The sequence below is a fragment of the Leopardus geoffroyi genome, chromosome B4 (assembly GCF_018350155.1).
Source record: "Leopardus geoffroyi isolate Oge1 chromosome B4, O.geoffroyi_Oge1_pat1.0, whole genome shotgun sequence".
In the NCBI taxonomy this organism is placed as follows: Eukaryota; Metazoa; Chordata; class Mammalia; order Carnivora; family Felidae; genus Leopardus; species Leopardus geoffroyi.
Window position 1 is genome coordinate 111,378,075 of NC_059341.1, and position 25,080 is coordinate 111,403,154.

A 25,080-nucleotide genomic window follows, 5' to 3' on the forward strand; every position below is an offset into this window, starting at 1 on the left:
TGAGCTTTGTGATTTGGAGTATGAGGATGTCAGTACTATGCCAGATTGTAAAATGCATAAAACAGCAACACAAGTCACTTTATGATGGGCCCACTCTACTAGATGGGCCCCTTTGGCTGTATTTTTTGGATGTCTTGAGGACTGACCATACTCAGTGACACTGGGAAGAACAAAGAAAAAAATGCATAAGGGGCAGCATGCAGAAATCCTGAAAACTCAGCCAAGAAAAAGTTTTTTTTATGCCATATTGTTACTGGCTGCATAGCAGGCCCTAAAGGTGTTTGGACTCAGGAGAAAAAGAACTCAAGGTTAGAACATTTAATGCCCTCTCTAGATCGCTAATCTAAAATCTTTGGAACTCATAATTCAAATGTTGTTGAGGTCTCTAAATCTTATGAAATAGTGGCTTCTTAAATGTCTTTGCTGAGACACATACTTGTCTCCGTTGTTCTCCCCAAGTTCAAGGCAACAATCAAAATACAGGAGTGGTAACTCATGGTTCCCTTGACACTGTACATAAAATGTTGCACATAACAAAGCCTCTGGGAAAAGAGTCCACAGTTTCCAGAGTTTCAGACCCAGAAAAGTTAAAGAGTTGCTGCTGTAGAGGGGGGAAAAAAATCTATGCTCATATTTAAATATCACAGCCTACTCATGTACAGCTTAGTGTAATGCTGGTTTTCAGAAATAACACAGGAGGAAGCTTTTTGCTTTTTAAATTTTCCCTTGTAAGTCATCTCCTGTTAATACTAACAATCTAATTCACCAGGACAACTGTCTTCGGTTTTCACAGGTATTTGTTTTTTGATAATAACTCAATTAGCAACTAAAACAAAGTTAAGATGGCAATTTTACAAGACTTTTCTGAGTCATCGTTTCTCAGTGAAGAATACCTAAAAGTTAGAGGACTCTTCTCCCTCCAAAAACAAAAACGAGAGAGAAAGAGAGAGAGATTAAAAGAACATCTAGATTATAGTCACTCCCTCATCATGTGACTACTACTTAGGAAGTAAAATTCAAGAGGTTACAATGATAGTTCTTTTTTTTTTTTTTTTTTTTTTAATTTTTTTTTTTTCAACGTTTATTTATTTTTGGGACAGAGAGAGACAGAGCATGAACGGGGGAGGGGCAGAGAGAGAGGGAGACACAGAATCGGAAACAGGCTCCAGGCTCTGAGCCATCAGCCCAGAGCCCGACGCGGGGCTCGAACTCACGGACCGCGAGATCGTGACCTGGCTGAAGTCGGACGCTTAACCGACTGCGCCACCCCAGGCGCCCCTACAATGATAGTTCTTAAAACTGCAGTTGACATCTACATTTTTTTTTAATTTTTATTTTTAATATGAAATTTATTGTCAAATTGTTTTCCATACAACACCCAGTGCTCATCCCAACAGGTACCCTCCTCAATGCTCATCACCCACTTTCCCCTCCCTCTCACCCCCCCATCAACCCTCAGTTTATTGACATTTACAGCTTAAATTAAGACATCATACATTATTAACTAGGTTCTTGTGTTCCAGAAACAGTTACAGGTTCAAACCTCTCCACTCAGCTTCCTATTTCCAGATAAGGATAATCAGGTCACTTATCACTAGGTCTCAGCTTCCTCATGAATAAACAGGGGGTAAAAATAATTACTTCCTAGGGTTGTAATGATTAAAGGGGACAATGTGCTTTGCATGGTACCTGGATACTCACGCAGTAACTACTGCTTTAAAAAGTCAAGGAGTAGGAGACATAGTACCTAAGTGGGTCATCCTACAAAGGAAAAAATATTTTTTTTTTCTTCACAGTAAGTTGGACATGCTTGGTAATATAGCAGGCCACATACTTGTTAGTTTTACAAATATTATTTCTAATATACTTCTGTCCTTTCTTTGAATACTGAAAGTCCAAAATTTAGTTTTAAATGGAAAAGAAGATTTCTACTGACCACAGGAGAAGAAATTAAAATGCTAAATATAGCAAACTAATAAAATTTAAAAACTATCCAGTTGTCAAACCATTGTTTTTCAAAGCTCCAAAAAAACAAAAACCTATGCAGCGAGAATTCTATTTGAAGAACACTGCATTTGAAGAATAAAAATCAGAATTATTCAAAACTGTCCGAAGTGAAATTTATCTAAGATATTTTATGATCTCCCATTATGCTGAACTCCTATTATGTTAAAATAAGTGCCTATCACAAGACCAGGAAAACCATAAATTCCTGTGTTTTAATTCTATTACACTGATTTGTAAACTGACCTTGAAAGACAGAGTAATTTCACCTTTATAAGATGGGGCTGGGACTGCAGCCTGCCTTAAACATTATTCAAAAGATATTTTAAAATAAATAGGGTTTTAAAAAGCAACATGGTCACATTTAATCAAATACCCCCAAATGGAAGAACACCATGATCGCAAATGAAAGAAACAGTAGGAAGAACAAAAGGAGAAACTAATTTGAACTATTTCAATATTTGTATGCCTCCTTATATTAACACAACTGTTAAAAGCTGTAGCCTAATTATCCCACAGATACAAGTTTTTAAAGTTTGATTCATCCTCTTCCCAGACACTTGACCTTTTCTTTAGGTAGGTCTGAGTTTGCCATTTAAAACAAGTCTTGCAACATTTTTTAGAAACAAAGCAAAATGTTCTGTAAATAGATGAACTATTATGCTGAGCAAACATGCCAGAAGGATTTCAAATGAAAACCATAGGGACTGTAGGGACAGCACAAAGGATCCAAGAAGAAATAAAAAAAAAACAAAAAAAACCAAAAAAAAATGACAGTAAGGTCGTAAATCATGTGCTTCTGTGACATGAGAATCACCCCAAGCAAACAGACTTCAGGTTGGTGGGCCCCAGTGCAAGTTGCCACCTAATGCCGAGGCAGAATCGGTAGAGACTGTGAAGAAATGAGTTCAGTCAAAAGAAATTACTGTGAGCAAAGGTAAAAAGGTACTGTCAACCTACTTTATTTCTCTCAAATAGAATATACCAAGGTTATACCTGCAGAACAATTACCTCTTGTTCTATGCAACCTCCTAGAGTCCAGGCATTACTGAATTATTCTGAAAGGTGCAACCGCACAAAGTATCATTATGAAATGAAAGAATTGCAGAGCTGAAAAGGGCTTCCAAGAAGATTTGTAGTGCTTCTCTTTGGGTGGAGGGGTATCACAGGCTTCTCTGGGAAATTAAAACTGTATACCCTGTTCCCAGAAATGTGCATAAAGCGTACAGAGGCACAGTCTGGAGCTCCACTTGTAAGAGTTCGAAGTTTATGAATCCTAGACTCAGAACTACTGATCATGTCCTTGTTCCTCGTTTTAAAATCCAGAAATTGAATCCCGGATTTATTTGTCCAAGATCACACAGCAAAGTAACAGCAGAGCTGACGCTTAAACAAGCCAGTACGCCTGACTTCAAGATGCTCCGCCCCACTCTACTTTAGAGTGAGGCTGTGACTATCTGTATCCATACAACTCTGAAGTCACTCGTGTTGCTGTCTGAATTAGTGAAATTCATGAGTAAGGATGAGAACACTTTCTCCCCCCGCCCAAAGATGAAAAAAACCCAACCTTAACAAGTATTATGGCTTCAGCAGTCCTGGCACCCTATCACCTAGGCTGCTACTTGGCAACATTACCGTTCCTACACCCCATCTCCACCAGCTGAGACTCTGGATTTCTGCAGTAGAGCTCTGATAGCTGTACTTTCAATAAGTACCCTAAAAAAGTATGACTGAATGATTCTCAGATGATATCCTACAAATGCTGGTTTACAGCAGTGACTTTCCAACATTTTTTTCAGGAGCTCAATTCTTTTTTTTTTCAAATCAAGTCTTATTTGGGAGTCCAGATACACAAAAGCAGAGTGGCTGAGCAGGCTCTAGGAGCCAGTTTGAAAATCAATGTTGTAGAAGGCACATCACTGGTAAATGGGGCCAGGAGCTGTGCTTCCCTGCTCCTGGGTCTCAGTTTCTTTATTTATGAAACAGTTTGTCTAGATTATCTCTTAAGTTCTCTCTCAGCTCCAGTATCCTATGATCCCACAACACCACAACTACCACTAATAGCTAATATTTAGCAGGTGCTTGCTGTGTTCCTAACACTGTTCTACTAACTGATTCAATCCTTAAAAATCACTCTGTGAAGTACTATTAATCTTAATACTGATGAGGAAACTGAGGCCCAAAGAAGTTATCTGACAATAACTATATTTAAAAATCTGTACATACGTTCTCTCTTATTTAATCTATAAGACAAAATTGGGAAATAGAAACTGAGATTTAGAAAGGTAGTTAGTTACTCATCTAAGGTCAAAAAACTGGGATTTAAATTCAGGTCTACCAGGGCGTCTGGGTGGCTCAGACGGTTAAGGGGCTGACTCTTGATTTTAGCTCAGGTCATGATATCACGATTCCTGAGATGGAGCCCAGTGTCGGGCTCCACACTGACAGCATGAAGACTGCTTGGGATGCTCTCTCTCTGCCCCTCCCCTCCTTGCTCACTCTGACACACACACACTCTAAATAAATAAACAAAACAAACTTATAAAAAAAAATTCAGGTCTACCACCAATTCCAAAATCCATTCCTTAACCAATATATCAGCACAGGTTGGTACATCACAAAATAAATTATATCTATTTAGATTTTATTTTTAGCTAATCTCTATACCCGACATGAGGCTTGAACTCACAACCCCCAGATCAAGAGTCTCACACGCTACTGAATCAGCCAGGTGTTCCTACCACGAAATCTTTTAAATGGCATCCATGCATGTCTTATTATTGTGGTATTAATGATATGTATTCATATTTTTATGGAGATGATTTATCTCCCAAACTAGATTATGAACATTTTGAGGTCAAGGATTATTTTTCTACTTCCTACTCTATGAAATATGGGCTGTGAATCATGTCAATCTTTACTTAGTTAGGAGTAATCTGAGTCCAAGTTTTTATTAACTTGATTTTTTTTCATTAATCCAAAGTAAACACACTAATTTCACTAAATCGACTCTTGAAATTAAAATATTTCCCAAGTCAGTTGCTGGAAGGGGTTAAAAACAAAACAAAACAAAACAAACACCTTTTTTCAGTCTTAGGATTTCACATTTGCCCTTGGGGTGAGGAACTATATTTTAGTGTCAACATTAACAAGTTATCCCTTTTCCAGGTACTTCTTTCTCAGTAATGCTTCTTGCCATTTTTCATTGTATCACCTGACAGGTAACAGACGGAGAATAAGCAGATGTTTAAAGACAAGGATAGAAAATCCTGGAAGGTGCTCATAACACCTTCTTAGGCCACTTCAAAATACTAGTTTGACATTTCACAGGAAGTAGTGCTTAGTGAGTAGTATTCCTTAAACGCTTAGCAAGTAATAATGCTTAGTAATTTTCCTTGAATACCATGTTAATCTCGGATGTGCTTGGCCTATAGTCAAATATACAATCATCTTCCAACTATGATTCATTGCCAATATACTTGACATTTGCCCCTTAAGACCACTGCAGGTCTCCATTGCTCATCCCCAGCTCCACGGTCATACCAGCATCCCCAGGAGAACTGTAATTTCCCAGCAATGAACTACTTTAAGCATGTTTTTGAGACTCATGTTAATCTGACATCCATATAAATTCACGTAACACAGATAAAGCTAGTCATAGTAAGAATTGGGACATACTAGGATCAAGACACTTTGGTTTCCAAATGTTGACTGAACAGATCATCTAGGACAGGAGTTCTTAAATCTTTCAGAAATTTCTTTAAAATATAGATGCCTGGAGCCCTTCCTCAGACTGATCATTGTATCAGTTTTTTGGAGTGCTGCCCAGATCCTGTAATTTTAATAAGCACCACAGGTGATCACGATGCTTATCACAGCAAAACTCATCAGGTCTTCATTCACTAAACAAACATTTAATGAGTGCCTTCTGTTGATATAAAATTTAGAAAATAAGCATATATTTTCTTTTTAGTGTAGTTTCTTGGATCACAAATTAACAAGTAACTTGAGGAATAGGTCCATGCTCTATGTTCTTTAAAAAACAAAATCAACTTTCCTTACCACATCTTTATACCCAATATCTAGCAGGACAGATAGCAGGAAAATGGTGCACTGCTTTGATCACCAGCCCCTTGAATAAAGTGTGTTGATATATCTTCAGGTATTGCATCAGAGAATACTTTTTAAGCCTGGACCCTAGGGCATCTTTCTAAGGAATCCACATAAATTGCGTGTGTGTGTGTGTGTGTGTGTGTGTTATTAATTCTGCATTGAGCCTAAGCCAGAAAGACTCTGACCCTAGTATTAAACTTTTTTTTTGAAGTTTGGCTATGAACCCCCAAATCAAATATAAACCAGGAAACGTATACAAAGAGCAGGGAAGTATCTCAACAAATAGCACTTTCTTTTCTCCATATCACAACCCTTATCTCTTCCTTATTCTTGTATCATCTCTGTTCTCTAGACAGTTTTCAAGTAACAGAATGCCACTTGGCTATTTTGAACCAGGAATTTGTGAAAAACGCTTCTCAAAGTTTGTTCATCCTGAAATCACATACTGCCGCTCAAGTGGGCACATAAAATCTCCCCTACATCAGGAGAGTTGGGAAGAATCCATTGCAGATGCTGTATTATTTCCCTCTCTGTGGTGTGCATTTTAAGAGAATGGTGGCATGAAACTGGCAGTGACCAAGGGGCACCGGTGTAAAATTGTTTTTGCTGAGAGAAGAGTTCCAATGTGGCAAATGTGGGAGAGAAGTCGTTCAACATTTGGGTAACAAACCACTCCTCCAGCTATGTTCTCACACGGGTCACCCACCCACCCACATGTGACAGGGTCTTTGTGTTGTTGGAAAGGGGAGAATGGCCATCTCAGATCTTTTTTGTTAGGCTTGTTAGAGAATAGTAGGAAGGCATGTGGAGGGGGATAAGACACACTGTGGAACCCACAAAAGAGAAAATGGGGAACAAGCTGGTGCTGCCACATCAGCACAAAGAGAACTCTTCGGTGTCCTTCACTGCCTGTGATGGAGATGAAAAAATGAGCAAAGAAACAAAATCACTGCAGTGATGTACCAATTTTACCCACAGATTCTCCATGACCTTAAATATCTCCCTACCTGCTCTCTATAAACCCTTCAGAATAACTCCAGGATTTCTCTCCTTGTCTTAGAAAAATACTAACTTGGGACAGGAAAAAAATGAAGTCTTTTTCAAAAACCACAAGAAACAAAAATTCACAGCTATCGAAAGCATTCCTTACTTACCAATTTTGTAACGTCTTTCACATCATCAGTCACACGGTTCCTGCAGAGCCCTTTAGTTTTGACCAGAGGGTTAAATAGGAGCAGCTGAAGATAAATGCAAGTGACAATCCAAGTCTAGATGAAAACAGAAAAACTGCTGGTGATGACCAGTGAAAAACTGTAATCACTCAAATGATTGCATCTTATACCTCAAGGTGGAAAGGACAATCTATATTAAAAAAAAAAAAAAGAAACAAACAAACAAACAAAAAACTACTGCCTTAAATATAACTTAAATGCTGAGTGTTCAAAATATGCTGACCAAATTTTTAAAAAATTGTCTGTTAAAATGTGGTTTGGATTTTCATTTCAATGACATTATTGTTAACTCTTGTCAAAAGCTTTCTAAGGCCAATTTCCTAATGGCAATTAGGAATGAACATGTAGCAACTTATAAAGGATCTACCACTAAAGGTGTTTTCTTTTTTAAACTAGGAATGTATGAAATTCATACCTTAAGGCACCAAAAAAGGCTTTCTATACTTTAAGTGTAGACTGTTTGGCAAGTAGCAGCAACCCCTGAGCAGTGCTTTAAATCCGATAGTATATGATAGTACTCCAAGTGAGGGAGAGAGATGTATTTTTAGATCTGGGACAGAATTTAACCTCATTTAAGAGACATCAAAAGAATCATGGTTTTTAATCACAGCTTTTAAACCACTTAATAAGGAAAAACATTTTCTTAGTGAAGAGGAAGACATTCCTGAACCCTAGCATGATCTCTCTCTCTCTCTCTCTCTCTCTCTCTCTCTCTCACACACACACACACACACACACACACACACACACACACACACGTGTGCTCACACACACTTCTCCTTGAAAATCCCACCATGTTTTGTAGTTACTTTTATGCAGGACTTATTTTTTCTTACTACACTAGATTCTAGGTTTTTAAGAACCTGGGCACCCGATTCTCTTTTTTTTTTATTATTATTATTTTTATCCTTATAACACACAACAGAGCACCTTGCACATTAAGAGCTCTTTATGTAAATATTGGCTGGATGAATCAGTGACCAAAGTAAAAACTATCTAATGCTTCAAATTCAAATCCAATTTATTGAGCACATATTATGAAACAGGGACTGTGCCAGTCACTAGAGAAACAAAGGTGATGAAGATGCCCTTGAAACTCAGAGGCAGGTGCATAAAGAACACACACACTCTATGACAAATGCTTTGAGAACACAAAGAAGGAAGCAATTAATCAATTAGCCTTAAAGGAGGAGAACCCCTTGGCAGGAAGACAGTGCCAAGAAAAGCCAGAAAAAAAAAAAATGGACTCTGGCTGGCTTTTGGAGGACAAGGAGGAGCTTGCAAGAGTGGACAAAGAAGGGACACGCATTCCAGGAAAAATAAACAGCATGAGCAAAGGCATGGATATCTGAAGACATTTTTTTTTTTTTTTTTTTTAAATTTTTTTTTCAACGTTTATTTATTTTTGGGACAGAGAGAGACAGAGCATGAACGGGGGAGGGGCAGAGAGAGAGGGAGACACAGAATCGGAAACAGGCTCCAGGCTCTGAGCCATCAGCCCAGAGCCCGACGCGGGGCTCGAACTCACGGACCGCGAGATCGTGACCTGGCTGAAGTCGGACGCTTAACCAACTGCGCCACCCAGGCGCCCCTTGAAGACATTTTAAAATGTGACGGTAATCTTTTAGGAGTTAACATTTGTCTGTGGCATCTTACAATTACACGAAGTCCATCTGCACACGACTAGAAACCTTTCCTATTTATGTAGCTAGCCAGGTACTTTTTAAAAACACTGGATCATTTTCAACTAATATCTGCACACTAACTAGGTGTCACACTGGACCAAGTGAACATCAGCATTTACAAAATTTCTGAGAGTACAACGCTACCTACATAGATAAGAGTGGCTTGTAAACAAAACCTAAGCCTTTTCATTGTTTTAACATCGTGACCTATTCTAGCAGTAATCCTGTTTAAGTTTGGTTAAGGCTACTTTGAACACTGAGGGGTCATTCTGTTCATAACACTGTCTCCCTTGGATTGAAATGAAGACTAAATTGTGCAAATGATTTCCTGAAAGCAACCAGGATGTTCTTCAGCAGGTGGATAAACTGTGGCATATCAGACAATCGTATATTTTTATTAAAATATTAATTAATATTAATCATTAATCATTAAAAAGAAATGAGCTATCCAGCCATGAAAAAACATGGAGGAAACTTAAATTTATATTATTAAATGAAGGAAGCCAATCCAAAGAGGCTACCTACATACTGTATGATTCCAACTATTAGGACGTTCTGGAAAAGGCAAAACTATGGAAACAGTAAAAGGATCAGCGGTTGCCAGAGATTGTAGGGGGAGGGATGAATAGGTGGAACACAGGATTTTTAGGGTAGTGGAAATACCCCGTATGACACTATAATGGTAGATATTGGCCACTGTACATTTGTCCAAACTCACAGAATGCAACATTAAGACTGAACCCTAACATGAACTATGGACTCTGGATGATTAAGAGGTGTCAATGCAGGTTTATCAGTTGTAATAAACATACCACTCTGTGCATGTGTAGGGGCAGGGAGCATATGGGAAATCTCTGTACTTTCCTCCCAATTTTGCTGTGAACCTCAAACTGTTCAAGGAAAGAAAAAAAAGTCGTTAAAAAAAATCACTTCACTGTGGTGAGAACAAACTTTAGGGTAGCACTAGGTAGAAGAAACAGACCACTTAAGGGCTATCGTTATCACCCAAGCAAGAAAGGGCTGTAGCAATGCACTGACCAGAATTGGTTTGATTCTGGATGTCTCCTGCGGGCTCAGCCAATAAGATTTCCTGATAGCTGGGGTGTGATTTGAAAGAGTCAAAGGTGACTCCAAGGTTTCTGGCTTGAGCAAATGAAAAGATGGTACTACCATCAACTGAAGTGGGAAGGCTGATGGTGGGGAAGGTCTGGAGGTCAGATTAGGAGTCGGATTTTGAGCGTGTGAAGTTTGAAATGTCTTTGAGATATCTTACTGATGATACCAGGTCATGATATTTGAATCTGGGTTTAGGAGGTAAGTTTGGGCTAGATACATAAATGACAGCCTCTGATGTATAAATGGAATTTTAAGCAAAGAGTGGCTGAGTCCATCCAGGGAATAAGTACAAATGGAAAAAAAAAGAACAAAGGACTGGGTCCTACAGTGCTCTAACTGTAAAAGGTCTGGCAGAAGATTTAGAAAGCACAAAAGAATCTCAGGGAGAAGCCAAAGGAGTAGGAGGAAGCCGAGTTTAAAAAAAGAAAAGTTAGGTTAAGGAGAATGAGGTCGAACTACGTCAAATACTCATAACAGGTCAAGTAAGATGAGAACTGAGCACTGACCACTGGGTTTGGCAGAGTTCAGGTCACTGGTGACATTATCAAAAACGGTTTTACTGAGGCAGGTGCAGGAAAAAGCCAGTGGGGTGTGGGTTTCAGAGAACATGAGGGAGTAATTAGAAACAGTGAATGTAGACAGCTCTTTTAAAGAGCTGTCCTTCAAAGGGGAGCCAATAAGCAAATGAATAAATAAAAACAAGTGGGGTAGTAATTGGCAAGGACTTGAGGGAGGGGAGAGTTTTCTCTGCAAGTTGGTAGGAGCACTGGGAAGTGTGTATGCCCCTGGGGCTGATCCAGCAGGAAGGTGCAACTGGGCGAGGTAGGTCAGAAGAGAGGCAACTAATTGCTGGAGCAATGTTTTTGAGAAGGCAAGAAGCGGGGAGATCTAGGCGTCAAGCACAGGGGCTGGCCTTACGTAAGAGTACATACAGTTTACCAGTGCTATCAGACAGAACGTCCGAAAATGTGAGTGCAGATGTGGGTGATTTTTCAACAATACGGTGAATGACAGCTACCCTCTATGTGTGCCAAGCATTTTGTAGATCTGATCATAAACAAACTTCAAGTTTCATATATTCTAATTCTAATGATGGAGAAATTGAGCTACAGAGAGATTTGGTGACTTCTAAGTGGTAAAAACCCAGGTCTGTCCACAATTCTAAATCCTGTGCTCTTCACCACCCAATACTGTCACAGTACTCCCACAAAGCTGTCACATCATTGGTGAGAATTCCAAATAGCACAGTTCTAAAACGGTCATAATTTTTAAAATATTGAGCATATCGAGACAAGCATGTTCCATAATCCATGTCAGTTGAATACTCTATGTTTTTCAGATTACCATAATTTTTAACATGTTCTATTAGTTTTTAAAAATATACTAATACAGACTTCTACAACAATTGCAAAATAATGTCACCAAGGCAGCGTCAAAATATTTTTTTTGCATCAGTTATATACAAATACCAGTGAAGATAGATTCCTATAAAATGAGCAAAAGCCTATTTGTTCAGGGCTAAAATTAAATCTGTTAATACATTCACACATCTCTGACAAACTTGTATTTCTTGAAGCACTTTATTTTAAAGCTGTTAAATAAACTTACGTTGTAATTTAACTTTGTATATACTTAGCTAGTAGTAAGGAATAGTCACCTTTTGTTAAATTCAACAGTTCACTCTGGCAAAACTAGACATTACAATAGAGAAGAAATCATAGAGAAATGTCCCTCATCAGTGTTCTCGTGAGAGCGCTGAAATGCAAAGCCTATTTCTTTGTATGGAAAAGTAATTTTTCGGTATTATTCTATAGAGAATACAGACATTTTTCTAACATATAGTACACACACTTCCTTGACTTCTTAAACAGTGGGATGAAGTACTAAGCTTTACTTTTTTTTGATGATTCAGGTTCATCAAATAAAAGAGAGACTAAGTGAAATAAGCCCGACAGACAAATATGATATGATCTCACTTAACATGCAGAATCTAAGAAAGAAAAAATAATAATGGTAACGGAGTAAAATAGAGTGGTGGTTATCAGAGACTGGGGGATATCTAGATCAAAGGATACAAACTTTCCAGCTATAAAATGAGTAAATTCTGCAGATCTAATGTACAGTAAGGGGACTGTAGTTAATACTATATTGTAAAGGATAACTATGAGGGGATAGTTTGCTGTCATTTCATGATGTATGCTTATATCAAAGCCATCACATTGTACACCTTAAATATATATGATTTTTATTTGTCAGTTATACCTCAATAAAGGTGAGGGGAAAAAACATTCCAGGTATGCAGTTGTGACGACCTTTGCCTAAATAGCTCCAAATTACTGTATTTGACTGAATGACTGTTTTTAAAATGTTATTTTAGTTTTTGTCGGCTGGCTTCCCAGTTTACCAGTTTCTCCCAGTCTGTCAGGTCATTACTTGCAACATAGTTTACTGCTAGTATGCCTGTTTCTAGCCTCCTGCAGTCTCAATGGCAAAACACAACACATGGACCACAGTGGGTGCCTAGGGTAGTCAGAACTCTGGCAAAAAGATGGCCATGCCCTAATTCTTGGAGCTTGTGAATTTTTTGCTTTGTATGGCAGAATGGACTTTACAGATGTGATTACACTAGGAACCTTGAGATGGAGAGCCTACCCCGTATCTTCTGGGTCCAAGAGAGTGCTACAGCTCCTCACAAACTAAGAATGTTTTCCAGCTCTGGTGAGAGAACCGCAATAAAGGAAGAGGCGGAAGATGTGACATGGTAAGGACTTTACTTGCCGTTTCTGGAAATGGGCCAGGAGTCAAAGAATGCCAGTGGCTTCTAGAAGCTGAAAGAGCAAGGAACAAAGTCGACCTCAGAGGCTTCAGGAAGGAACATAGTGGCCCTGACACCTTGATTTTAGCTCAGTAAGTCCACCAAGTTTGGATTTCTGAATCTACAGAACTGTGACATAATAAGTTTGTATAGTTTTAAGTGGCTAAGTTTGTGATAATTTGTTATAGCAGCAACAGAAAAAAAAAAAAATCAGAGCTTAAGAAACTCACTTTTTGAATGAATCAATGCATGAATGGTATAGTGTTGCAATGCCCAGGCTTTTCTGGTAAGGAAAATAAACTGCCTCTGTCAGTATTCTGGGCCCCCAACCCCTGCTTTAAGCAAAGCAGCTCAGCTTTTTTCCTGCTTTATTTGTTCATGCTTCTGGGTAAGATTTTGTTTAAACAAAGGTTTCCAAGGGTAAGAGAGAGAGAAAAAAAAACACACACACACAAAAAAACACATGCTTTTGAAAACTGGTGGTGTGATGGCAGAGAACAGAACATGAATCCAGAAAACCTCTCAACTCCTTTACCGTGTGACCTCAAGTAAGCCAGTTAATTCTTCCAAATGTCTGTAGAGTATAAGAGGACAATAATTTTTGCCTCACGCACTTCATGGAGCGATGGTGAGGGGATCAAATAAAAACTTTTCCAACTACAGGTGCTGTGCAATTATTTGCTGTGCAGTTTGTAGGTTTTAGATAGTCAAGGAAACCAGGGAAAGAAGGGCTTCAAACTGAACACTCAGGGAAAGGACTTTACATAGTCAATCTTTCATGAACAAAGAATAGGACCCTTGGTACGGATATTTTGACACCAGTGCTGGTTTCACACGCGTTTTTCAATGTATTTCTTAGTTCTCAACTGTGTTGAGAGTAGCTTCAGTTAACGCTGCACTTCCAATTAAGTGAGGTATTTCCCCATCTTCAGTTTCGCACTCTTCCTCTTTCTCTAATTTCTGGAAACCCTAACAAAGGTACAGGGGTACCTAAATGTGGGGGTGTGCACGCACACACACACACCCTATTGGAGATAGAATGCTGAAGCAAAATGTCCCTGTGTTTGTGACTTCTGCTCTAAAATGTATCTTTTCACTTTGGGCAATCATCTCACTGGTTTTTTGTTTTGTTTTGTTTTTCCTGTAACATTCTCTGCTTCTGCGTACGACATTTTTCTTTGGCTACTTTGTTTTAGCATCCTACAACTTTTCTCTCTAGGTCACGCTCATTATGTGATAACCTCTCATTTCACGATAACCTTTCATTGCACAGACACATTAAACTAATCTTATTGTCGGCAGTTCTAGATTTTTTATTTGGAGGCATGCGTCAAAAGTGTCCCCCACATACTCCCCACATCACGCAGAATTCCAACAACCCTTTCATTGCTAATAGTTGCCTTGAAATTATTTACATGATTAAAAAAAAAGAGAAATCTGTATGTACTGTTAGAACTAAGCCATACAATAGAAATAGTTCTGGTAGAGGGAAATATAGGGAATTAACATTCATACTTAATTATGAATGGCAGAAAAGCAGATCTTTTTCTGGGGAGTTTTTATAGTGGCAGATCATACTGAAAAGATCCTTTGAAGAAGAGGGGGAAAGTTACAGGAAGAGGCCAGAGACCCTGAAGACCTGAGACCGATGTCTCATTTTTGTTGAGAACCAGTCTCAATAGATCCCAGTGGGACATTCATCTGCTCGTTAATTCTTCCTGAACATAAGAACCTTCCTTACAATAAAAAGCCACATGCCAGGAAAAGGAGCTGCAAAATCCCCCTAAAGCAAACTATTTACTTGATCTGAACATGTGTTATGACACAGAAGTCGCTTTGCAAACTTCTTTCCTTTGGTAGAAACTAACATGATTGCAGCCCAAGAACATCAGGGGAACATATGCCGTTTGAGAAATCAGAAGATTCCTAGCTTCTAAACTTAAAAAAAAAATCCCGCAAACTTTTCTATGAACTTGAGAAGCGATTTTAAAATAAGTGTTGCCAGGGCCCACGTTACAGACTTCTCAAAGTCAAAAAGGTAGTGCGGTGTCTGCGTAGCTCGTTTTCTTTGTGCACAGACCTACAAAGTGGTATTGGGTCTGCCCCGAACAAAACAGCAGCTGCTGCCAAAAACAACATTCATCTTCTCTTTAATCTGGAATGCCAGCTAGCGAAGCAGGCAGTTCCCTTGTAGCCCAAATGTGCTTTGGAAACAAGCCAACTGGCTTAGCTACCCAGAGCCAGGAAAGCAAGTTACCAAGATACAGGTATAGTAATTAGTCCTGAGTTCAGGTCTTTTGAGGTCATATGAACCATATCCTTCAAAAATAATCGTAATGTAAACTACCAACAGATTCTGGTTCAGTGAATAACCATTTAATTCTACAGAACTTCTTCCTTCAGATTTTTAAAAAAAATTTTTTTCATGTATATTTTTGAGAGACAGAGCATGAGTAGGGGAGGGGCAGAGAGAGAGGGAGACACAAAATCTGATGTGGGCTCCAGGCTCCCAGCTGTCAGCACAGAGCCGACATGGGGCTTGAACTCACGAACTATGAGATCAAGACCTGAGCTGAAGTCGGACACTTAACCGACTGAGCCACCCAGGTGCCCCTTGATTTCTAATCTTTAAGTAATATACCACTAAACATTCTAGAGAAAATACCGAATCATCCTACACAAATTCTTCTCTAGTGATCATCCAGTAAGCTCAAGGGGCAAAGTAAACACTTAGTACAAGCCTCTCAGGAAAGCAGATGTTAACAGGGTAGCTAAGTGAAACTCAAGCCAGCTTCAAGTCCACATTGGTGCACTAGAATCTTGTAAAGATCTACTTCCATATCTCTCCATGCAGATGCTTTTGTGAAGAAGTGAAATAAAAATACTCTAGGGACACGTGGGTGGCTCAGTCGGTTGAGTGTCTGACCTCGGCTCAAGTCATGATCTCATAGTTCTGGGAGTTCAAGCCCCACATGGGCTAGCTGCTGTCAAGCACAGAGCCCATTTCCGGTCCCCTGTTCCCGTCTCTTTGCCCCTTCACCGCTTGCAGTCTCTCAAAATTAAAAAAACACTAAAAAAGATCCTAAAGTATTGGTGATCGCTAAAACATGTTAATATGCTCTACTAACAAAAACTGAACAACCTAGAAATGAATTTTTTAATATGAAAAGACAAACAATGGCTTTAATGTAAACAGGGAATTTAAGGATTTCAGTGGATTCAATATATGGAAAAAAATGAGAAAAGTCACTATTGATAGTCCTTACTCTAAATGTAAATGCTATTTAAAGAGGAAATGACTCACATGCATAGACTTCTACTAAGGGCCACACACAGGAGGAACAGTTTGCAGATATTACATATAACCTTCCCACCAACCAGATTTTACAGGTTAGTAAAACATGCTTCAGTGAGATTAAGTAACTTGTTTATGGCCACTCTGCTAGTAAACCCCTGAGCTGGGTTTAAACCAGTATCTACCCTATACTAGGAAGGAAAATCCTGGGCTAGTCACATAATAAAACTGATTTCATTTATATTTAATGAACTATTCAATTTTTTCGAAAATACCTACGCTGTGGATGGCGTATAGGTCCATTTAGCTGAATCAGTTTTTGATTGAAGCCACCATATCAAATTATTACTAGGCTGGGTAAACAAGTAGCACAGGTAAATCAAGTTACACTTCACTGTAGGTTTTTAAAAAATTGCATAGCTAGAGGGAGGGGAAAAAAAAACAAAGTGATAAGTTGTTCCTTCTGATAAAAACAAAATTAAGTGCTTTCAGACTTCTAAGAGCTACCTATTCATTTAACAAACATGTATGGGAGTGCCTGGGTGGTTCAGTTGGTTAAGCGTCTGGCTTTGGCTCAGGTCATGATCTCGTGGTTCTGGAGTTCGAGCCCCGCGATGGGCTCTGTGCTGACAGCTCAGAGCCTGGAGCCTGCTTCACATTCTGCGTCTCCCTTTCTCTCTGCCCCTCTCCCTCTTGTGTTCTCTTTAAAAAATAAATAAACATTAAAAAAAACGTATGGCGTACCTGATAGGTATGTAAGATAAAGACACAGCAGATGTCTTCTTTGGCCCAGGAGGGACAGCTAAACCTGACTTTGGGGGAACTGAAGGAGAGGCTCAGAGATAGCTCCTGGGAGATGACCCCTTCTTCAGGGGTGAATAGCAGGTAGCCAGATCAAAGAAAGCAGGGGTGAAGACACCTGGCAGAGGAAGTAGGAAGTGCCCATAGAATTGAGAAAACAGGGCATTTTCATGGAACTTCACATTGATGACATGACTGGAAAATGAATTTCAAGGAATAAATAATAAAACAGAGGAAGCTAGAGAGATAGGCAGAGGTCCTCCTAATTTTGCTAACTGGTGTGGATTTTATCTTAGAGACATGGGGAGCTCTTTATCTTAGAGCAGGGGAGGATCAAGATCTGATTTTAGAAAGGCTTATCAGGCATCAGAATGAAGGATAGACTGGGGCTTGTGGAGGTCACTGAAGTCATCAACTAGGACAGACGCAGTGGGAGTGAAGAGAAATGGACGAGTTCAAGAGGATATGAAGTTGAATGGGACTTGAGTGATGGGCAGAAAGTGTGTGGGATAAAAGGAGGAGGAGTCACAAATGACCTCCAGTTCCAGTTTAGGTGACGGGGTAAAAAGTAGAGCTATTCACTGAGCCAGGATATGTAGGAGAAGTGGTAGCTGGAGATTATTGGAAGTTATCACCGAAAACCTTGGGGGGATAACCCCTCTAAGGGGGGAGAAGAACTGTCTGCATAGGAGAGGAGAGAATGAGAAGCGGAGCATGAGAGGCAAGTCTGTTGATTGTGGGATCTGCAATCACTGTAAAAAGAAAGCACAAGAGGGCAAGTGTGGGCAATAAAACAAGCACTGAAAGAGGTCAACCTGATGGTTGCTGAAAAATACCTAATGGGGTTGACGCTGCTAAGGATAGTTTCCACAGAGTGACAGAGCTAGGAATCAAACCACAGTGGTAAATGAGCCAGGGGGAAATTTCAAGGCCATATACTACAACAGCTTGAAAAGGAAGGAGAACAGGTAATCTGGAAAGGCTAGAGAGTTCACTTTAGTCTGGGTAGAAGCAAAGACAGCTTGGAAAGAGTGGAGCTGTAATGATGCACTAAGCTTTCTTCTTTCTTAAAGGGTCTGTGCCTGGGAACAACTCCCCTGTGGTCCATGACAGCCAGGTGAGCTGCGAGGCTTGGCCACTGTGGAAATCCCTGCAAAGAACTTCTACCTCAGGCTAGAATCTAGGGCCTAGGTGTTCAAATTTTGCTGTTACTATCTTGGAATAGACATGTACAAGGCAGAAGCATTTGTGCCAGCAGTAGACATTACGTCATTAGAAACAATGGTAATGTAAGTCATTAGCTATTCATAAATACAGCAGTTATATAAAAACAGAAGGAAAGAATTCCCCCAAGCAGTATAATCTGCCGTATTTTAGGGAAATGCTGGTTGATGACTAATTCTAATCAATTTTATGAGGATGATATGTAACAAACCAAACTATGCTAGAAAATTGCTAGGTGCTAGTTTAATGTTGAACCTAGATGTACATATTTGTTGCCAGATTTTTTTTTTTTGATATAAGTATACATTTTCTTTTTTTTTTTTTTTTTTTTTTTTAATTTTTTTTTTTCAACATTTATTCACTTTTGGGACAGAGAGAGACAGAGCATGAACGGGGGAGGGGCAGAGAGAGAGGGAGACACAGAATCGGAAGCAGGCTCCAGGCTCTGAGCCATCAGCCCAGAGCCCGACGCGGGGCTCGAACCCACAGACCGCGAGATCGTGACCTGGCTGAAGTCGGACGCTCAACCGACTGCGCCACCCAGGCGCCCCTAAGTATACATTTTCAAAGAAATAAGAGACAGGCCCCCAAATTGGCAAAAGTATAGGAACATAGAAAAAAAATTTAGGGCAGTTTTGAAATTCAGATATTCACCTTCAAACACTCCACAGGCACAGGACCTTGTTCACTATTATGTCAATTAGCTGCTCTTAAAATTAAACCACAATATGCACTCCCAGTGTCGTAGCTTTCCAACAAACAGCTACAAAAAAGCAAATTGTAATTTATACTCTCTCAACTATGTGACTCACTTCTGAAAGTGGGATCGCATGTAAATCAAAAGCTCTGCAATTTTTGAAAACTTGTAAAATCTTTTGCACTCCCAACAATTGAGAGATGGAAAATGAATGCAGATTCCAGCTGCTATCTGATCCCATGTGCTGAATTTGGACTGAATGACTCCCCTTCTTGTGTTTTGTTTTGTCCTATGGTTGCAATTAAATGGGCTCAGATGTCTTGTCAGATCAGCTACCAAGAGTCTTACAAGTTGGGTCTCTAAGGGGCTTTTAATCTTTTAATTTTTTTAATTTTTTTTTTAATGTTTTTTTTTTATTCATTTTTGAGACAGAGAGAGACAGTAATCTTTTAATTTTTAAGAACTTAATCTGAGGAAGCAGCTCAGAAAATCTCTGAAGGTCTTCTCACCTGGGCTTTTTTTTTTTACCACATTAAAATAAACCAAATCTTTATACTCTACTTTAACTGCTTCCAACAGCATCAAAACCAGTGGGAGTTAAAGGCATAAACTCAAAGAACACTCACAATCTTGATCATTTTCTCCATCACATCAGATGATAAACCCAGTTTGCAAAGGTCACGGCATAAGCATTCCTGATTATGCAACGTGTGCTAGATACACCAACTGCTTTGGTTGAGTTGAATAAACTGTTCAAATGTTCCCTGCTTTCACTGAAGGTGCCCTAACTGGAAACAGCGTTGGGGGGGAGGGGGGCGGGGAATTGGTTGTCTTACCTTTAGAAGACAATGTAATCATCCGGGATGTTTATGAAGATTTCAGATTCCTAAGCATCATACAGAATCAAAATTTCTGAGGGTGCATCACAAAGATGTGCACTTATAACAAGCCCTCCATGTGATTTTTAGGTATTCTTTAAAATCTGAGACATGCTATTTTAGGCTGTACTAGCTCATGGGTGCTATATCATTACAGAAAACAAAAAGGTCTAAAAAGGTAAATGAGGTTACATTTGGTTCAAGGGCTACATATTAGATGTTCTGGATTTAGAGCAACTTGAAAAAAGGAAAGCTAAATGTAATGAACAGTGTAGGAGTAGTGAGCGTAGAGGATACTACGGATTGGCTCTTTCAATTCCTACTCCATCTGTCTCCCAGCATATTCTCCTACACTGTGGTGGCTGCAAAACTTCCATTCCTTTGTAGTCAGCTACAATTGCAGATGTGACTTAGGTTCTGGCAATCAGGCACAACTCTGCATGACTGATGTGGGAAGGAAATTCTTGAGAAAAGAAGCTGGGTGTTGGGCATGCATTTTGCTCCCTTGGGTGGTAATGCGGGCAGAAACTCCCTGCCATCAGTAGCAGTAAGAGCTTCCTGCACTAGCTGTAACAGTTTTACAGACAGTGGTGGATTTAACTGGGTTCCAGTCAACCAGAGTATTCCGGAGGCTCAGACTCCTCTTCTAGCCCTTCCAGTGGTTTTATAAGCCATCAAATACATTTCATTATATCCCCCACTCTGTTTAGCTGGAACGGTTCATCCCATCTGCAACTAAACCCTAAGCAATACTTGGAGAAAAAGAACCCAAGTTATTAAGCACTTCTTATAAAGGTTAGTCTAAACTCTCCGTAGGAATTTTCCATTAGTGTTTCAAAATTGAAACTGTAAGATAAGGATCACTTTAAAATTTAAGAAAAAAAAAAAAAGAGAGAAATTTTTGATGGTCAACCCCGGAGAATGTTAATGTAATTCTACCACCTAAAGCACAGCAAAGCATCCATCTCCGACATGCCCGGGACATGTTCCTTTGGTAACAGTACACTTCATCAGCAAGTTCATTGTTGATGCAGGAGATAATGTTTAGAACAGAAGAACATCAGCAAAGCAAGACATGGATTCAAATCCTGATTCTGTCACTGACATGCTATAACCTTGAACCAATTATGTAACTTCTCTGAGCCTCAGTTTTCTCATGGGGCGGGGAGGGAATAGCATTTCTTTAGATTTTTGAAAAGATTAATTAAGACAGTATTATGTAAAGCACCGACAAGAGGCCTGGAACAGATCATGACATGACTGCCAATGCTATAGGTATTTTATCATTATTACTACTCATTTAGATGCTGAATTCCAAACCAACAGTTGTACTAATAGTGAATTTCACATTCCATTTATGTTCTGCTTCCCTGTAGATTAAAGATCAGCACAGGAAGATGATAAAGAGTTTGTGAAACTGCCCTGAGTTTGGATTTGGATCAGCTCTCCCAAAGCAGGTGGCCATCTTGACCTGGTGTAAAAGTGAGGCTGAACTGTTTGGGCCATGGGTGAATGTTAACCTAAACAACAGAGTTTCAAAAGTCAGCTTGAGCTTCAGCAATAAATAAATTCAAGACCGCTTTCGAAAACAGAATGTGTGTACTCATGCACAGAGAAGCAGTGTGGAGTAGGGCCTGGGGGACAGTGATTCAGACTACCAAGGGGCACCTACGTGGCCCAGTTAAGTGGGTGACCGAGCCTTGACTTCGGCTCAGGTCATGATCTCATGTCATGGGGTCAAGCCCCGCATCAGTCTCTCCACTGAGCATGGAGACTGCTTGGTGTCTCTCCCTCTCTATAAATAAATATAAAGTGCCCCTTCCCCACTCTATAAATAAACAAATTTTAAAATCAGACTGCCCAACTTTGAATCCCCACTCTGCCACTGACCTGCCTTGTGGCCTATGGAAAGTTTATCTTTCTGTGCTTTAGTCTTCTTACCTGTACCATGGGCCTAATAGAACCTACTTTCCAGGCCTGTTGAGGACTAATATGCAAAGCACTTGGTATGGTACCGGACAGGAGGCACACCCCTGTAAAAGTTACCATTGTTAACAACAACACTTAGAACAAGCATCCTGGATAATGTTATTTCCAAACTTCAAGCCAAAACTCTGGGCACCATCCTTGATTCTTCCCCTATTTCCATATCCAGTCTCTTATGCCCTGTTAGTTCTACCAGCAAAATAAATCTTGCAACATTCACTTCTCTCCGTCTCATCTTGTACGGCTACAGTACAGTCTCCACGCTTGCCCAGAAGCCTTCAAAGGCCTCTAAATAGCCTTCTCTGCTTTCACGCTTGCTACTTACAACAGTGTGGCCCTTTGGGAATACACGACGGTACTCACTGCTTGCTTCGAATCTCTGCATACCTTTCCGTTCCATTTACAACAACATGTGAGCTGCTGACCAAGGCCTAAAAGGCTCTATTTAACATAAACTTGCCTACCTCCATGTTCCCATCTTAGCATGCCCTCTCTCCCCACCATACTCACCACAACCCCACTGGCCTCCTTTTTGTTCCGGAAACACCTGAAATGTATTCCTGCCATAAGCCCTTTGCACTCACTGCCGGGAGCTTTCTCTTCTTGGGCTCTGCAAAGGCAAGTCCTTCTCGTCACTCAGGATTCAGTTCAAATACCACCTGCTCAGAGAAACCTTCCCAAGGTGACCTGTCTTCAGCAGCTCCAAACCTTCTCCTATCACAGTTTTATTTCCACAGAATCACTTTTCATCAGAAAGTTCTCCTGCTTACCCAGTTAGTTTACTTGTTTATCACCTGTCCCTACTGACAAGCATGTCAATGGTGTGAAGATGAGAAGTCTATTGTTCTTGCTTTTCACTCTTACCTCCAGCACCTGGAGCTGCTCCTCACTCACAGCACAGGCTCCTTATGTGTGCGTTGCACACGGTGCAACTTGCTACTGAAGTATCCACAAAACGCAAACCTTCTCTTATACGGGACAGACCATGATGCTTAGAGTGCAAACGCGGGTTTACGAACTGGGGTACAGATGAAGTCTGGATAACGCAGGCTTCAATTCTCAGCAGCCAGTGTCCAGATTCACACAACTGAATTGCAACATCATCCACCAGTTTTGCTTATAATCTGTCTCTTGCACTGGGGTCTGAGCACCACCGGCCAGTGTTTGCGGTGTCTCACCATTTTGTCCAGAATGGATAGAGCCGTGACGAGCACTGGGAAGCCTCTCGTGAATATTTTTTAAATGAACGAACACAGGACAAACAGAAGAGTTTTGCTCATCAGTAGGCCATAAACCATTGTCCTACTTCTCACTCGAGGGTCCGGTGAGTGCTAAATCCTAATGACATGTATAAGTAATATTCCACATTCTCTTAATTATTCAAAGTGTGACATTAGCTAACTGCTTTTTGGTTTGAACTTCTAACCATTATCTCTGTACCTTTAAGTACTTTTCTAGCTCCATGAAAATAGTAAATTGGGATATAAAACCAGGGGTAGACTGTAAGCTCCATGAAGCACAGCAATGAGGTGATTTTTTTCACTACAGTATTTCTAGCCTCTAGCACAGTGCCTTACAGTAAATGCTACAGAAACAACTAATGAATAAGGAACTACTAGAAAATGCCTTTCCTGGCAGATGTGGCCAAAGCACAATATTAAGCCAAGGTGCTGACGTGCCTGTAAAATCCTCAGAATTCTTTTTTTTTTTTTAAGTTTATTTTGAGAGACAGAAAGTGTGCACATACATACAGCATAAGCAAGGGAGGGGCAGAGACAGAGAGGGATAAAGAGAATCCTAAGCAAGCTTTGCACAGTCAGCACATGGAGCCTGATGCGGGGCTCGATCCCACAAACCAGGAGATCAAGACCCAAGCCGAAATCAAGATGGATGCCCAACCGACTGAGCTATCCAGGCACCCCCCTCAGAATTCCCTTTCTAAAGAACCTGGATTAAGTATAATTTTGGAGTTACTTTCCTTTATTGACCCAACAGGAGCATATTAAAACAAAAACAACAATAAAAACCCCACAGATCTGGAATGCAGACACTTTCCTATGATAAGTTCAGGGGAAATCTCTGAGAATCCTACAATTCTGCACTTCATTTAGAATTCAGAATACAACAACTGTAAATTTCTCCCTGTCTCCCCAGTGAGCTGCAATCCATCAAGATTTCTCAAGCAGTCAATAAAAAAAAAAAAAAAATTACTCATGGTGCTTTTGCACTGGGAACACTTGCAGAGACTAGGACTTCACTTGGGAGCAGATATGTTCAGAAGGCATGACACAGGTTAAGCTTTTAAATGCGAATCTTATCTCTTCCCAAAGCATGGGTTGACTTATCTCTAGGTCATCCCTAGAGACCTACTACAGCAGGCAAAAACAAGCTCTTAGAGCTATTATTATTTTTTTTGTCATCCAGACCTATTCCTAGTATGACTGAAGATATAAAAAGCTCCCTTTTCTTCAAGAGAGTAACACAGGCATACTTTAACTGCTCCCCTCTCCCTTGACTTGTATGCAAGAAATAAAACAGCATGCTGGAAAACTCATGCACCAACTCAAATGACACTCTCCGCCCCACTCCCATAGGCTTCAGTCATGCCTAACAGTAGGAAAATGCAATAGTAAGTGGTCAGCCCTTTTATTCCAATTTTTCACCATGATATTCATGAAGTTATACTTAGCATTCTCCATGATATCACTTATGGAGGAGAAGACTCCAAATTCAGTACAGAAAGAAGACTTAACAACAGAAATTAAAAGGCCGAGCTTTTACAGTGTATCAGGATACCAGTACAGGCATCACAGGTTTTTAAAATTTTTAAAAAGATTCTGAGTTAACAGTCTTCAAAGTAGATGTAAACTATTTTGTGTTCTGAAATTCTCAAGTTGGACTTGGAAGCTTACTTGATAATATTCCCTGGTTTAAAAAAACAAAAGAAGAAGATGAAAAATGTACTTTAAAACCCTCAAGTTCTTACTCTAAGTCCGGGAGGAAAAAAACAAAAAACAAAAAACGAACTTTCTTCTTGAGTCAGGAAAGAGGGTGAGTGGGTAGCCATGCAAGATAATCCTTGGGGGGGGGGGGGCGGGGGCGAGAGTTTCTTTTCAAAGCAGCTGCTTTGCTGAGGAATTAAAGGAAGCTGGGGGGGAATAAATGTAAACAGGGGGACTGCCTGGGTAGCACAGAGGCTCTCTCACCATAGCTGGGAGAATGGGGATCTACTTC

At 39.9% G+C, this 25,080-nt stretch overlaps 1 protein-coding gene across 7 annotated transcripts in view; it reads right to left on the reverse strand.

The window, feature by feature from the left end:
- KITLG (KIT ligand) overlaps nucleotides 1-25,080 on the reverse strand; it is an 86,909-nt gene that overhangs the window by 44,606 nt on the left and 17,223 nt on the right. For 4 of the 7 annotated variants that reach the window (XR_006709398.1, XR_006709400.1, XM_045465981.1 and 1 more), the window contains exon 2: nucleotides 7,272-7,385. Coding sequence is in view for 3 of the 7 variants with exons in the window: in XM_045465981.1 (XP_045321937.1) it covers nucleotides 7,272-7,385 (114 nt within the window). In the remaining 4 variants the exon portion in view is untranslated. Of the gene's footprint in view, nucleotides 1-7,271; nucleotides 7,386-16,539; nucleotides 16,681-25,080 lie in introns of all 7 variants that reach the window. The other 3 variants (XR_006709399.1, XR_006709397.1, XM_045465980.1) reach the window with 1 other exon arrangement.